This window comes from Apostichopus japonicus, chromosome 9, assembly GCF_037975245.1.
Source record: "Apostichopus japonicus isolate 1M-3 chromosome 9, ASM3797524v1, whole genome shotgun sequence".
Taxonomy (NCBI): domain Eukaryota; kingdom Metazoa; phylum Echinodermata; class Holothuroidea; order Aspidochirotida; family Stichopodidae; genus Apostichopus; species Apostichopus japonicus.
The window spans coordinates 1,767,796-1,784,571 of NC_092569.1; the positions used below are offsets into that span (position 1 = coordinate 1,767,796).

At 39.1% G+C, this 16,776-nt stretch overlaps 1 protein-coding gene across 1 annotated transcript in view; it reads left to right on the forward strand.

The window, feature by feature from the left end:
* LOC139974376 (CYFIP-related Rac1 interactor B-like) overlaps positions 1-16,776 on the forward strand; it is a 72,390-nt gene that overhangs the window by 13,638 nt on the left and 41,976 nt on the right. Inside the window, exon 2 of the mRNA XM_071981486.1 lies at positions 15,904-16,014. Within this exon, the coding sequence (XP_071837587.1) occupies positions 15,945-16,014 (70 nt within the window). The 5' untranslated portion in view covers positions 15,904-15,944. The remainder of the gene's footprint in view (positions 1-15,903; positions 16,015-16,776) is intronic.

Here is a 16,776-nt window from a genome sequence, read left to right on the forward strand (position 1 = left end):
TCAATTTTATTTTGACATCAAGGCATTAGACAATAGTGGTAAATTGAAAACAGTAAACATCCTTGATTTACTGCCACGTGAGTCACAAAATTGACTTTTTTTGTTTTTTTCTCCTTGCCTGCACAAAAGTTTCACTCCAAATAATTAATTTCAAGTCGTCACATAGATACCAAAAGGATTACTGAATTTTGCTTTTCAGAAGATATTCAAATTTTGCAGTAAATCACCCTTTACGAATGTCACGCGAGTCACGTCACGCGAGTCACGTCAAATCAAGATAGTGTTTCTACCTATTTACTGTGTGAAAATTACAGGGATGTTATAGTTTGATAAATGAATCACTGATTAAAGATATCATATGCATTCCCCTTTAATTAGGCAACTTGAATAAAATGGGCACACATAATGCAACTAATTACAATAATTTTATTTGAAATATCAGAATTTAAAATCATGAATATTTATTCGCAATATGCCTATTTTATCACCACATTTGAAAAGTTAGCACATGTCATTGATTTTTTAGTAATATACAAAAACATAATCTAAATTTGTATCTGGCAATGCCATGTGCTATGACTTGACAACCTTTAGGTTTTAACTGCTCAATCATTCCCAAAATCCTATGAGGGAATGTATCTTCTCAAATATTACACTTTTGGTTTATTCAAATATGATAAATGAGAATGGTAATTTGAATCACATTTTGATAGATCTCTTTCTTCTATAGCTCTCAAATGAGTGACTTCAACAGACTAAATATTGTTATAAATATTAATTGACAAGATATATTGCCTGAACAACTGTACTACCCGTACAGTATGTTACCTTCTGTCTGCAATCATGAAGGTAACTCGGGGACATTAATATCATCTGGACATTAACAAGGGAAGTACCTTTTGGACACTTTCTAGACCAATGAATGTTATATTTCACTTTGCAAGATCAATACCTTCGATTCATTACTGCATTTGGTCTAGAACTATCCGAAAAGTGAACTTGTCACGCGAGTCACGTTTTCTTGTCACGCGAGTCACAATACATCTTCCTCATTATTTTCATGCGTTACAACATTTTTTCAAAGTTGCATAGCAATTGAGGTAGAGGTGTTTTTCAACTTCGGTATGATTATAAAAATTGATTGGAAATATTTTAGTAAGACATAAGAAATCGAACATTTGTGTGTGTATTCTGATTTTTGCTGATAGTAACTGTCACGCGAGTCACGTTTAGTTTTTCGCCAATTTCACCCCCAATACTTGAGGTATAAATATTTTTTCTCTACTGTTGTAAGCATTAAGGCGTTCCTTCACTGCTACATGAATGCTTTTCTCCCAGGTAATTTCTTTATTTGTTTAATGATATCAAATAGAGAGGAATTTTAGTAAAAATGTCACGCGAGTCACCATGGAATTGACCATATATGCTGAATGGCTGTTTATGACTTTCACAATGACTTTTGTGTTTTGCTTGTAACATACGTGTGTGATTCATAGTCCGTTACAAGGCAGTGACATTAATGCGTACCATAACAGTCCTACGTGGATAATCCATGCTATTTTCTCTATGTTGTACGTGAGATCCCATTGTCAATAATCTTATGTATTTCAATTTAACTTTGATTGTCCCCTAAAAGATTATGTAGAATTGTTTCCCTTTGGCAGTGACATTCTAAGTAAACATATCATCAACACGTCTTCACACAGAAGGAAGGAAGCTTGACTCTCTCCGTGACTTGAAAAGCTGATAAAAATCTGTATCCGTGCTGGTCATGTTTGCTATGTCTTTTAACGATCAGCATCAGAGTTTCGTGACTTGCTGAAGTATGTGACAACCATATAAAATTGTCATTTTTATTGCAGTTGAGCTACCCACAAATCATTCTGTTCTGTTTTACATTAGTAGGAATTTTAATGCAATATTAGTTCAGTGGTCTGTGTAGTAGTTTGCTAATCCTCCCCCCCCCCTCCCCTCCGGCTCTCTCTCAAGTGGATACAGTTAATAATAATCTCTCTGTCAATATATTCAATATCACATACCTACATTTATCTTAAAAAGTACATGTCAAAAATGGTCACTCTGTGATCAATGCAGCACCCAAACCCACCCACCCATCCGCCGCCCACCCCATCCACCCCGCCCTCTTGAAGTTCAAAATGGGAGCTGAGTTCGTTTGAGCTCTCTGACAAGTAATTGCATTGCCCTATTATCGTTAGGGACAAAGGAAAGTTGAACTATGCTGTGCACTATTCAATGATACATGTCAGTGCATTTATATATGATGGTACTGAAGCATGTATACCGACTGACAATAGGACGAGCACTACACTGTAGTAACTGTTATTATATAGTCAGTGTATTATCATTTCCATACAGTACTTATAATGCAGCTCACTATTACATTGTTTTCCTTTGACACTCCTTCGGTTTATACAGTATTCGGTGTGTCCATGGAGACATTCTCCATTGAACCGGCTTCTTGTCTTGAAGGTCACGCTTCATTGACCCCCGGTTAATTACATCATGGGTAGTGATTAAGAAGTAACGCATGGCGAGTTCTCTTCCATATGTACAGGATAAAAAAATGAAAAGAAGGAACCAAAAAATGGGGGGGTGGGGGAGATTTATACCCATGTGCTGAAGTAATTAAAATGATATTTCATTCATTTTGTGTTTGATGCGAAAGTCACCTAGATTCATATGAACTATGTATGGTAGTACTAAGGCTGCTAATGAAACAAAACTGCTAAAGAACCAAAACGGAGACAAAAGATTAAAAAAAGATCTAGTCACTATTCTATATATGGGATTTTTGTTAAAGGGAAAATAGAGCGATGAGATTGGATAGGTACTGTCACCGGGAAGGGTTGGTAAACCTGTCAGGGATGGTTCGGGGAAATATTCACGGCTGCTGTATGCAAACAGTACTGCCACTGTGTGCAGCACAGTATATAGATAAACTTACAGTGTAAAGTTATCAAACGATCAGTAACAATGAGTTTTAATTGTTGTCGTGCTTTAGTCCTATTTTTACCTGTCTCCAGTCTTCTATACACCCTCCTCATCTACCTAACAGACTAACTTGGTAACGTTTTAGCAATATCTACACCCCTGGGAAGTTTTGTGGTATTTGATGGGGTTAGAATCTTGATAAAACTTTTCATTTTTTGAAATATTTATCATTATTATTTTTTGAAATAGTTTATTAGACAGTAGCATCCGTCCATGGATATAACATTCACATCCCCCCCCCCCTAATGGAAGGCTAATACACAGTATATATTGCAAGAATCTAGGACAACACATGGAAATTTTTGAGTTTGTTTCCGCCACTCTAACTTGAGTTATTTTCCTGTATTAATTAATATGTGTAGACGTTGCAAAACACAGGTCTCTGAAGGCGTGTGTAGTATCAAACAGACAGTGGTAGTAGTAGCAATGATTCTGATGATAAGAATCCTTATTAGCGGGTGATGTTCCATGATGGTGAACATCTTTATCGGGGAATAATTCAAGAGTTATAAAGATATTGGGGCGAGCAAGGCAGGAATAAGGTTATCAATCAATAAGGCAAACTCTGCAGGGACAAAATTTCTAGACAAACATCCAATTAAACAGGTTAATGGCTTTTGGTAAGATGGCACAGTTGGAACGTGAATGATGTCGGTTGTGGACACTTTTTCACGTGCAATGTTTGACAAGTTGGAGTGGTTTATTTTAACAATAAGCTTGGTCGGCAGAATGAAGGATGACGGAAATGTTGCTGCTCAATTAAGTGTAGTATATATACCTATCATGGTTAAATTGTGTTAGCAATCCCCTAGACATATGATGTACACAAGTCATATGATATTGAAGTGTGATGGTGTGTTGCAGTGGCGTAGGAAGGTACTTTTGAGTGGGGGGACTGAAGACTGATGGACGGTCTGGGGGAGGGGTCTAAAGGGAGGGGGTGTCCCCCTCCCCTTTGGAAATTTTTGCATTTCCAGGTGGCCTCAGATGCAATTTGGTGCAATATAGCACACTTCAACACCCACTCCATTTTGTAAACTTAATTTTGTATTTTCACCTGGCCTTAGATGCAATTTGGTGCTCCAAATGAGATTTTTTTTCTCATTTGGAAATGAAAAAGGGGTTTTCTGACTTGCGAAGCGGGGGGCGGAATGATACTTCCGCCCCTCCACATTTTTCACTGGGGGGCTGGCGCCCCCCCAGCCCCCCCGGTTCCTACGCCCTTGGTGTGTTGTCGGTTAGAAAAGGTCCATAATTAACTTGTTGAAGGGAAGGGTGGGTGTGGGGCGGTGAAGAACTTAGGAGGAGGGGTTTGGTTAGCAATACCCTAGATATATCATGTACAGTATACATATGTACACATGTATGTACACAAGTCATACAATATTGTAGTGTGATGGTGTGTTGTCGGTTAGAAAAGGTCCAAAATTAACTTGGGAGAAGGGGTGGTGGTGGGGTGGTGGTGGTGAAGGTGTATAGAAAGAGGAGGGTTTCCTTTTAGTTTCTTGGTGCATTATTGCTTATTGCACAAATGCATTTGCGAACTTTCAGAAATATCGGTAACAAAGCTATACGGGGGGGGGAAGGGGGTAGGACGGGGTAGAGGCATATTATGGAGAATTAACTGGTGTAGAGCAAGAAGGAACCTTTTATAGTGGTAGAAGGACAACCAGCAGCAGCATATGTACAAGTAATTGATAAACATTTTAGTTATGATATATTTTTTTTATCAGATTTTACTTTCACTTTAACATGTTTTGACTAAACCCATTGACTGACAGTATCGTATTTCATGATGTTTGCCAACACCGGGGAACTTACTGTTCCTTTCTGAGGGAGTTCCCTTTGCTTTAACATAACGGAAGGAGTTTCCTCAGATTGTAAGCTTACAGTGCACAGATCAATTGTCCATGGACACACTATGGGAAGATATAGGTTTTAACTTCCATCAAAAGGACTTGCTTATTATCTTGTGACACCTTATTCGTACAACAATTGATGGGGTATTTTCTTTGTTCCCGATATGCCTACTGTACCAGCATAGCCCTTTATAAACTGTATACTGTTCATATAGTGTAACTGGTGTGAGGAAGTGCATTGAATTTTGAGTGTTATTTCCTTCTTGGGTTCAGTACTTATACAGTATAGTGGTGGAGGAGAAAATAGTACCGTAGTTTGCCATGTAAAAACACACACACACACGTGTGTATAAGCCATTTAATTGAAATGACAGTGGTCGTCTGTAATATTTCCGGTTACAATAATGGTTTGATGCATGTTGTTAATTAGACCGTGGTCATATTCGCTCATGTGATAGGTGTGTAATTGTACTTAATGTACACTCTACATTCAGAACAGCAGGCGGAACTTTGTGTACAGTATTCATGTGACATCATGACCTTATGTAATTGGCACATAAGATAGTATGTTCTAATTTACACAGTGCGTTCATGACAGCCAAGTGCATGATACATTTATGTGACCATGGTCTGCTATCTTGGTTCCTGTGACAGTGTGTTGTATGTGCACTGCATATTCATGACAGCAGCCAATATCATGGTACATTTATGTGACCATTGTCTGTTATGTTTGTTCCTGTGACAGTGTGTTGTATGTGCACTGCATATTCGTGACAGCAGCCAATATCATGATACATTATGAGACCATGGTCTGCTATCTTGGTTCCTGTGACAGTGTGTTGTATGTGCACTGCATATTCATGACAGCAGCCAATTGCTTGCTACATTATGTGACCATGGTCTGCTATCTTGGTTCCTGTGACAGCAAATATGCTAGATATTCAAATATGGACACCTTCTGTCTAACTGTATTTATTTACAACCTTCAAGGAAAATTTTCCTAACTGGTACATTCAGTCATCTTGTGTGTTCCTTTAAAGTCTGAGAACAATTTTGGAGAGTAATGACCTCCAGGAAAGTACTTTTTGAAAACATCAAACAATTATAGCATGCTATAATTGTGGCCTATACTGACTACCTTTAAGTTATTCCCTATTTGCCATCTACTGTACCTATTAACACACTACTTAGGCTGTGTTTTAATAGTACTACGGTCCTTCCTCATTATCCCACACCCCTGGGAGACTGCCCATTTTTTGTTTCACCTGACTTTACTACCATTCTGAAGTCGACACACTGAGAACCCAGTGAGAACCTTGGCCTTGCTTAAATTTTGACAGGACTTGATAAACTGAATCTATTGTAGCATTTGCAGGTTAAGAGGAACAGACTGCAACTTCCATGTTTGCTAAGTAAATAGATTTTATCACCTTACATAGGCAATGCTTATTGGGGATGTCCTGCATTTATAGGCCAATGTGATCATAAACATAGGTTAGGGACGAAATTTGTCAGTTGTGCTCCAATAAACAAGTACATCTAGGCTTAACAGTAGTTGCATATTGTAGTAAACCAGTCATGATCTTGGCATATCCAAAGTATATACATCAACAATGTTATTTCCTTGTTTCAATTCTACAGTACAGTGTCATAGCTAGCTGTACATACATATAGTAACTGCACATTCTAATATACTGTAGTTAGCTGTAGAAATGTTGTCAATGCAGGCAGGCTCTGGAATATTAGGCCCTGCACTTGCGAGGAATTTTGCATTTTAGACTACAGTAGTGTAACATTAATTGTATGAGGGAGGGAAGGGAACACGGTTATTCCTGAAGAAAGACCAATTTGGGAACGGAAGAAGTATGAATCTTTACAGTGTTCATCATGTTTATTATTAGATTTTTGGGGGAGGTGGGGAAGGTGGGGGGAAGGTGGGGGAGGAGAGAGTGGGTTCTCTTCCCTCTCCCTCCCTCTCCTATTGACAATGATGGCCTTGGCACCCATGCTAACCCTCCTAAGAGTCTTAAACATGCTCTAAAGGTCACCCGTACAGAAGCTTCATATACTGTAACAACCCTAAGGTATGCCTGACCTAGCAGCCATTGACATAGGGACTCCCCACACCCCCTCCCCCTCAAAAAAAATTCCCCCCCCAAAAAAATTACAGTACTTAATGTTTTTAACCAAATTTCCTGAAATAGCAAACACCATTATTACATTTGATCATTGTCAATCAGTCAAAGAAGTGGGATAATGATGTCCCACCTTTCCACCCCCCACCCCCTTCCCCCGCCTCCCTTCATCTGCCACTCCAGTTCAAAAAGATCTCTATCAACTCTTACCCCAAACTTAAACGGTAACTTTCAGCACATGTATGTATGTGAAGTTTCCCACAAGGAAGGCTCCTACAATGCTGTATGATTGCATTGTACAATTGACATGGGTCTGTTATCAATGTACAGTAATCTGTATCAAGTGACACTCTTTTCATTATTTTTGTAGGGAGAGTGGTCTACTCAAGTGAAATACCACCAATATATAACATTAGGGTCAAACTGGATTGGTGATTGGTAGTGTCTGATAGTTCCTCAAAATATTTGCAATGAAAAAGGACACCACTTAAACAGGTGAACTTTGGAATGCACAAGGGGGGAGGTAAAATGAACTTTGGAAGATGTACTGCAAAAGGAGACAGATTTTTGGAAGGCTATTGTTACGTTATATTCACTAATAATTTTATGCACTAATAATTTTACCGGTTACCAACCAAATCGTATATTGACCAGACCTCCCCCACCCCCCCACCAAAAAAAAACAACATGTAACATTACAGATTTACTTATTTACTTCGTTCCCCACTTACCTGTCTCCCCACAACCTGTGCACCACATTCTACCGTGTCTAGAATGCCCTGGTAATCTTTTAACACTGTACACCCTCACTGGCCCTAATGGCCTTCCTTCATTTTTGGTTCCTTGCGTTAGCAAAAGGAACCTATGCAGTCAGGTTGGCGTGTGTGTGTGTGTATGTGTGTGTGTGTGTGTGTGTGTGTGTATGTGTGTGTGTGTGTGTGTCTGTGACACTTGCTTGGGTACGCTCTATCTCATTAAGGGAATGTTGGATTGAGGCCAAACTTGGACTATAGATCCGCCATATGGAGAAGGTGTGCCCTATTGTTTTTGGTGCCCACAAAGGTCACCAAAGGTCAGTTATGGTCCAAAAACCGAAAATATTAAAACTGCAATAACTCCCAGTGCCAATGTGCGACAAGATCGATATTTTGGGAAAAGTTGTTAACTGGTTAGGGGAACATTTTCAAACTTAACGGTCATGTGATCCGAGGTCACCAAAGGTCAATTAATGATAAAAAACTAGTTTTTTTGCGATAACTTGAGAACGAAATGTCCGTTAGGGTTGGGAGTTGCTTCAATGTTATCCAATTGTTGACCCGCATCTGGGTGACCCTTGACCTCAATTTGACCTCTGGTGACCTTTACGTGTTTTTGGGGAATTTTACAGTTTTGATGCTATTTTCAGATGTCAAAGGTACCTTCTGATCATAAAAGTCAAAGGGTTGACCCCGTGTGACCTTTATGTGCGAAGTTATATGGGGTCAAAGTTTTTCGGTCCGAGTTAGGATGGTTGTACAGACTTTTCGTTTTGTTTTTTGGAATCAGGAGATTAAACTTCATCTGAAACCAAGGTCAAAAGGTCAAAGGTCACATTAGAAAAAATGTGCTTATTTTGGGAGGAAACGAGCAAAAAAGAAAATGTTTGGTTTTGATGCTAGATTTGGATATCAAAGGTACCTTCCGATCAAAAATGTCAATTGGTTGACACCCGTGTGACCTTCGTGTGCGAAGTTATACGAGGTCAAAGTTAATTTTCAGACATTTAATGCAACAACTCCCAGTTCCAAGGTGTGACATGGTTGATATTTTTGGACAAGTTGCAAATGGTATAGGGGAATATTTTCAAACTTAACGGTCATGTGATCCGAGGTCACCAAAGGTCAATTAATGTCAAAAAACTAGTATTTTGGGGGTAGAAAATGGGCAAAGAAAAAAATGTTTGATTTTTTATAGTTTGATGCTCTAATTTAGGTCTCATCAATCAAAAATGTCAATAAGTTGACCCAAGGTGACCTTTGTATGTTAAGTTATATGAGGTCAAAGTTAATTTTCAGACATTTAGTGTAATAACTCCCAGTGCCAAGGTGTTACACGGTTGATATTTTGAAACAAGTTGCAAATGGTATAGGGGAATATTTTCAAACTTAACGGTCATGTGATCCGAGGTCACCAAAGGTCAATTAATGATAAAAAACTAGTATTTTTGCGATAACTTGAGAACAAATTGTCCATTAGGGTTGGGAGTTGCTTCAATGTAATCCAATTGTCGACCCGCATCTGGGTGACCCTTGACCTCAATTTGACCTTTGGTGACCTTTTTAGTGTTTTGTGGATTTTTACAGTTTTGATGCTATTTTCAGATGTTAAAGGTAACTTCTGATCATAAATGTCAATGGGTTGACCCCCGTGTGACCTTCGTGTGCGAAGTTATATGAGGTCAAAGTTAATTTTCAGACATTTAATGCAATAACTCCCAGTTCCAAGGTGTGACAAGGTTAATATTTTTGGAGTAGTTGCAAATGGTATAGGGGAATATTTTCAAACTTAACGGTTATGTGATACAAGGTCACCAAAGGTCAATTAATGATAAAAAACTAGTATTTTTGCAATAACTTGAGAACAAAATGTCTGTTAGGGTTGGGAGTTGCCTCAATGTAATCCAATTGTCGACCCGCATCTGGGTGACCCTTGACCTCAATTTGACCTCTGGTGACCTTTCCGTGTTTTGGGGATTTTTACAGTTTCGATGCTATTTTCAGATGTCAAAGGTAACTTCTGATCATAAATGTCAATGGGTTGACCCCCATTTGACCTTCGTGTGCGAAGTTATTTTAGGTCAAAGTTAATTTTCACACATTTAATGCAATAACTCCCAGTGCCAAGGTGTGACAAGGTTGATTTTTTTGGACAAGTTGCAAATGGTATAGGGGAATATTTTCAAACTTAACGGTTATGTGATCCAAGGTCACCAAAGGTCAGCTAATGTTAAAAAAGTAGTATTATGGGGGGAGAAAATGGGCAAAGAAAAAATGTTTGAATTTTTACAGTCATGCTCTATTTAGGTCTCACCGATCAAAAATGTCAATTGGTTGACCTCCGGGTGACCTTTGTGTGTGAAGTTACATACAAGTTCAAAGTTAATTTTTTGACATTTAATGCAATTAAATCTCAATGCCAAGGTGTGACATGGTTGATATTTTGGGACAAGTTGTGAATGGTGTGGTGGAACATTTTGAAACTTAAAGGTCATGTCATCTGAGGTCACCATTGTTATCATATCTGTTGACACGCTTGTAGGTCTCTTATATTTCTAACATTTTCGACGCCATATTTAGATCTCAAAAATGCCTTTTAATAAAAAATCCGATCACATTTTGTGATCACAAAAGTGTTGGCTATAGTGTTGGTTTCTTTATGGGAACATGTAGGACCACAATTACTTGGACTATTTCAGCCCAATCTTGCTTGATAATATATGTGTATTGTCATATACCCCAAGCAAGGAACCACAGTGCCCTTGGGCTCTTGTTCTACCCACAAAGTGTCTCACTGTGTTTTTCGGAGTTAGGAAAATTTTTGACACTTTGTGGGTAGAAAAATGAAGGAAGGCCATTAGGGCCAGTGAGGGTGTACAGTGTTAAAAGATTACCAGGGCATTCTAGACACAGTAGAATGTGGTGCATAGGTTGTGGGGAGACAGGTAAGTGGGTCACTCGTAAATATATAAACCAGTAAGTTTTATAATACCTGTCTTCTCGCAACTTATGTACTCTCTCTCTCTAACATGTGGACTATCTGAGTGACCTGGTAGAAATTTTTAGGAGACAGGTGTAAGTTTGTAGCTCTTAATTATTAGTACACAAACCTGGTTACAAGTATTTTGGGATTTTTTTATCGTATCAGCAAATAAGGACGCTACATATTTACAGGCATTCTTGGAACAGTTTTTGACTGAATAACTTTCTTGTGTAAGGTTGAGGAAGATGTGGTAGAGGTATCACTATTTAGGGATAGTTTTCAAGTCTCTGAATTATGGCCCAACCACAGGGTCATTTGTCTACTGGAAGATGGGGGACCATCTGGCAAGCAATTACTGTGGGAGCAACTATGGTATTGATTGTTTTTGATCATGTGTGACAGATTTAGACTTTGCTCTTTGGTGATAGTAGACTGGTATTTGTAACTAGAATGCTCAATCTGAAATATTAGAAGTTAGAATTTTGTAGAAAGGGGCAGGGTTTGGGAAAAGAGGGCGGGACTGGCCGCCCCTGTAAAACAGCGAAGCTAGGGCACTGGGCCATCTGCCCTATATATTGTGTAGAGCATTCACAAAGTATGGGCAGTGATACAATCGTAGGTCGTAAAATAAACACAATTGGTGTTCGTTCGGGACACAAGCCCTTTTTACGAGACGCATACCTTTTATTGGGAGTTGCTTCTGTAGGATGCAAACTGTTTTGTTCAGTAACATTACTGCTACAGGTATACCTATAGTGGACAACAATTTGTAACATTTCGTTTCTTCAAGAAACTTCCACAAACGATTTAAATTGAACCGGATTCTTGAAACAGACGAAGAAACTGAGCTAGAGATGTGTTTGTAAAGCTTTTGAAATGGTAGAGGAGAGGAAGGGAGAAGATATTGACCCAAGGGGTGCAGCGTAGGTGCAGTGCAAAGGTTTTAATGATGGTTTTAAGTTGGGTACAAATTGGAGTGGGTATGTAGAGGTAAATGGTAAGGGTCATTTTGTGTCAGTTTACCAAATCCAGTAAGTTTTGAGGTGGAAGTTTGACCCCTGTTGTAGAGGTGATTGTATGTATTTATTTTAGATCCTCCTGCATGCAGGAACTCGCGAAGAAGCCATCATTGGCTTATCAAAGCCGCAAGCTGACCGAAGTCAGTCTCTTAGATTCATATTTAACGTCAATGATTATGAATTGTCAGTTGTCAACAACTCTGTAACTGGACGACATACATTAATCTTGGAGTGACTCGAAATGAGGACCTAATGATTGGAAGGCACCGGAGTTAACCACTGAGCTAACACTCCTTGCGATGGGTTTGTTAAATCTATTGAAATACATCAAAACCCACGAGTTCACGATGATCATACATGTATGGGCTTGTCTATTAATACACGTATCACAAAATTTCCCCATCATGGGACCAAAAATTGCACAAGATCTTATCACCACAAGGAAGTTGAAAAAAGTACCCTTGTAAGTAATTTCAGACAAAACAATTTCTATGGAGGAGAAATATCAAAGTAGGAAGCTTAGTTTTATTGTTTATCTTAAAAACAAAGAACTAGTTTGACCATTGTTCATTTTGAAAGGATATATGGCATAGCCTTTCACATGACATGGCTGGAGAATGGTTCCTTTTTAGGAAGTGCTGTTAACTATTGTGGTGAATTGGTGTGTCTGTGTGAATTGTCTTCTCCTTTGCATTGATAAAGCATCGAAGGGTATTTCCCCCTCGAAATCTACCGTGGGTCTACGTAAGAAATTACGTCGACGGGGTTCGAGGCGTTTCTATGGGAGGTCGGTGTGTACATTGTGGTTGTACTATAGATGCAAGGATGGTATTTTATGCAGCAATCAGGAGTGACACAAAAGTGTTTAAATTTAATTAATTAGGTGATGCGCAGTTTTCATGTGAGCCACTGGCCATGACCTTGTGATATAATGAGGGGGGACTTTGGGAAAAAGGAAGTTACAGTCAATATTTTCATAAGTTGCATTCAGAGCTTGAGGTATTCGATGACATGGCAGTTTTTTTGGTACTGCTTGTGTTGTAATGTCTAGGGTATGTAAAAAAAATCATCATTGGTACCTGTCTGTGTCACTTTCAAAGATTTTACTAATGGAACTACTCTGTACATTGCAATGCATAATTAGAAGGCTTCCCCTGAATAGGAGAGGAGGAGGGGTGAGGGGAGAGGGAGGGGGGGTGGTGAGTACTTCTCCATGTAAGCCTCTTGTGGTTCAAAGATTTACTAATGAACTACTATGTACATTGCAATGCATAATTAGAAGGCTTCCCCTGAATAGGAGAGGAGGAGGGGTGAGGGGAGAGGAAGGGAAGGGGGGTGGTGAGTACTTCTCTATGTTAGCCTCTTGTTGTTCCTGCTTTGTTCAAGGTCCCTGTATAATGATCTCCCTGTATGATGAGATGTTTAAAAAAAATGGTAAATGTTCATAGTGGTTGAACACCACACATTCACTCTAAACAGCTTGATGCATTATAAGAAAGAGCCTCTCTACCATTAAATGGTATCAATGGAAACACCATTTAACCAAATGAAAATAATGACATGCACTGTAAGAGAGCTCTAATATTGAAGCACTGTACACCCTACCAGCATTGTACAGCTACAATACACCTTGCAGACTAGCACACTTACTTTGTGCCTGCTTCAAGAGCATTTGAAAGTATCTCCCACCCCCATCCTCATCCCCACCCCTTATCCCAATCCAACCCTCACTTTCCGCTCCCCCTGTACGTTTATTATTGAATGAGAAACTATTGAAAGCTGATAGTGTTGTAAAAAGTGATTATTATTATTATGTACACCGTTATTTATATAGCGCATAATCCACAAGTTCTATGCGCTTTACAATTAACCCTGGTCATTGGTAACTTGTCACACCTACACACCAAAGTGTGCACAATTCAAACAATCTCTCCTGGGGCACAACAGTGCACCACAGCCACGTGTCCCCTGGGGGACTTCCCATAGGGTGCAGCCACAAACCGGCGCACGCAACTATATTTACAAGTCACCTCACAAGTCCCCATTTATACACCTGGGTGAAGAGAGGCAATGGAGATAAAGTGCCTTGCCCAAGGACACAACGCAATGATCTGGCCAGGGCTCGAACCTGTAATCCTTAGATCACAAGTCCACTGCCTTAACCACTTGACCACAACGCCCTCACCACTGATGAAGAACAAAAAAAGAGAAAAACAAAATCAGGTCTGGGTATGAATGCAGTACAAAGTATAGTAATTGACATCATGGGCGGCGATCCGTACTTCCGAATGGGGGGGATATGACCTTGTTGACTATCTAAGCGTAGCGCCACCATGAGTTGGCGCGAAGCGTACAAGAAAATTTGTGGATTTACAAACCCTCTAGATGGCCGGAAACGGCACTTCCCGAGGTTTCCAAGCGGCATATACCCAACTTTAAAATAGGGATATCATGTCCGAAATATCTCATAATCAGGATCCAAAATACTTTTTTTTTTAATTTCGGGTGTTATTTTGGGAAAATTGCCCCTGTCAATCTTGTTTCAGGCGCTACGTTAGAATGTTCAAGAGCTCTTTTATATTATTCGATGAAGAAAATGGCCTCATGCAGGCTATTTTAGGCCTATACACATGCAATACACAATTACACATAGTTACATTCCTAGGTACCGATTGCTAGGGCATCCAGGTGAAACGTGTATTAAGCATTACCCTGGTAACATGAGATTCTCAGCTGTTCGAGGGAACATGTACGTATGTATAGGCCTACTATAGGGCCCGGAGGGTGCATATATGTCTATATCAATACCGTGGGCGCAATAATACATTTTGTTGTTATAGGGCCAATGAAGCCTACAGTCAACTATTCTTGCTTTATAAAGACGGTTTATTTGAAAAGATCGCACTGCGTTTATGGTATACCATATTTAGCTTCATTTCTCGCCTATAGGCGAGAAATGAAGCTAAAAAAGAGCCGTGCATTCACGATGATGCATAAATGTAGGCATGAAAATATTCTTATCCCTGGCATTTGGTGGGGGGGATATGGTGTATTACATCCCCTCCACCCATTTTCATGGGGGGGATATATCCCCCCCCTTCCCCCCCAGGATCGCCGCCCATGATTGACATTTGACTCAACAACTGAATACTATTCATTGCCACATTTACCATCCTTCCTATGTTTGAAAGAGAAAGTTAATGTGAATGATGTGAAGACATTAACACATTTTCCTTTTTTAGCTGAAAATAAAATTTTAATATCCCTCCAAATCCCTCAGGCTATCCTCACATTACCATGTGCAGCTATATAGTTTATGTTTAAGGTATTAAATGTAACCACTTGATTGATTTAGTGACATCACGGGAGTCAAATTTATTGAGATGCTAATGTAGGATGATGGAAGTTCTCCTTGGCAGCAATTCTATTCCCCAGAAAGAGAGAGAGCAAAAAAAAAAAACTGATTTGTTTTGCAGTTCCTGGTCAGGTGCTCATCTTAAAGTTGATTTTTTTTCTTCTGGTAATAGTTAAGTTCCTTCAAGATCTCATATCCTGGAATTTATAACAGGTCTGGATAGCAGTTTAAATTGGTTGAACTCATTGCAATATTGCAGTTGAGTGGTGAAAGATAAAGCACTGTGTCAAAATGAAAAGCTGCAGTGCAGCAAAAGCCTCTGGAGCAAGGTAGAGGAGGGGGAGGGGAGGGATAGAGATGTGGAGAGAGAGGTACTCTGATGCTATTCCCTTATTTAAATTGTGTTAGATTAACACAACCTCCACCCCATCCCACTGCCCCCAATCTGTGTTAGTATTTTGAAGACCTTGGTCTGGCTACAGGGTAAATACAGCTTTCATATACCTCTTTGTGTGATATTTCTGCTTCAGAGTAGTGTCAGTATAGGGAAGTGAACTAGTTTTAATTATAATTATGTAAATATATTTTGTTGATATTCAAACTGTTTGTAAATTAACTCCAAGAGACTGGTAGGTATGGTAGTACTGTTCATATACAGTACAGCAGTGCATAACAGAATTTTTATCAGATATGATATTACAAATGAGATTTTTTTTTTAATTATTAAATAATTGTTTCATATTCATATTTATGTGTTTTTCCCTTCAAATTTGATATCTTTTCAGGACAATTTTTATAATCAGAAAGACTAAGTGACCTCCTAGAGATGGGAAACCTTCTTCGGCTACTACAGAAGCCAGATGACTCCATTCCGGAAATCTTCCTGGACTTCGAAAGTAGGTTTCGTTTTTAGGTTTAGAAGATAGTAAAATCGTTGTCACTTGTTTAATTTGTATTTTAATCCCTTCCTAAGTTAACCAGTTTCCTCGCAACCGACAATAGAGAACTGGCTCCCTAAATCCCCTTGATAGATATCGCATTGTACAGTATATACTTTTGTACGTGTACCAGTTTTGCTAACCTTTGTTGTGTATGGTAATGATACTTGTAAACAGGCTGAGGATCAATTCGAACAATGATGTTTCAGGTGACAGGTGAGCTCATTTGCTCAAAAATTTCCAAACTTAGTAGTTTTTTTTTACCCCCTCCCAATCCCTTCCCCTCAACCCCATTATCCAATCCAGGAGTGCCATTCATTCATGTACCTGTGCTTAGTAATATTGTTTCTGCCTTGAGAAATAGTCTATTTTGTACCAATACCTTACACACTATTAGAGGTGATAGCTCTACTAACTTTGACCAGCAGGAAAAGGTTCAGGCCCACGCGTTATCAGGCAATAATGCTGGCATTTTGTTTGAAAGACCTCTATTTGAGATCATTCAGGCATGATGGTTAAGCAGTTGAAATCAATTTTCTCACAAAAAAAGTTAAAGTTTCATATATTGTATTCACAAAATAGCCAAATGGATGTACATGCATACACTGTCTATGTATGGTGTTGAGGCATGCATGGGTGTGTGTGTGTTCTTATCTGAAATCCAGAGCTTAGACTGAGGCGAAAATTGTTCCAAGGCTGGCAGCACAAGAGTCAGGAGAT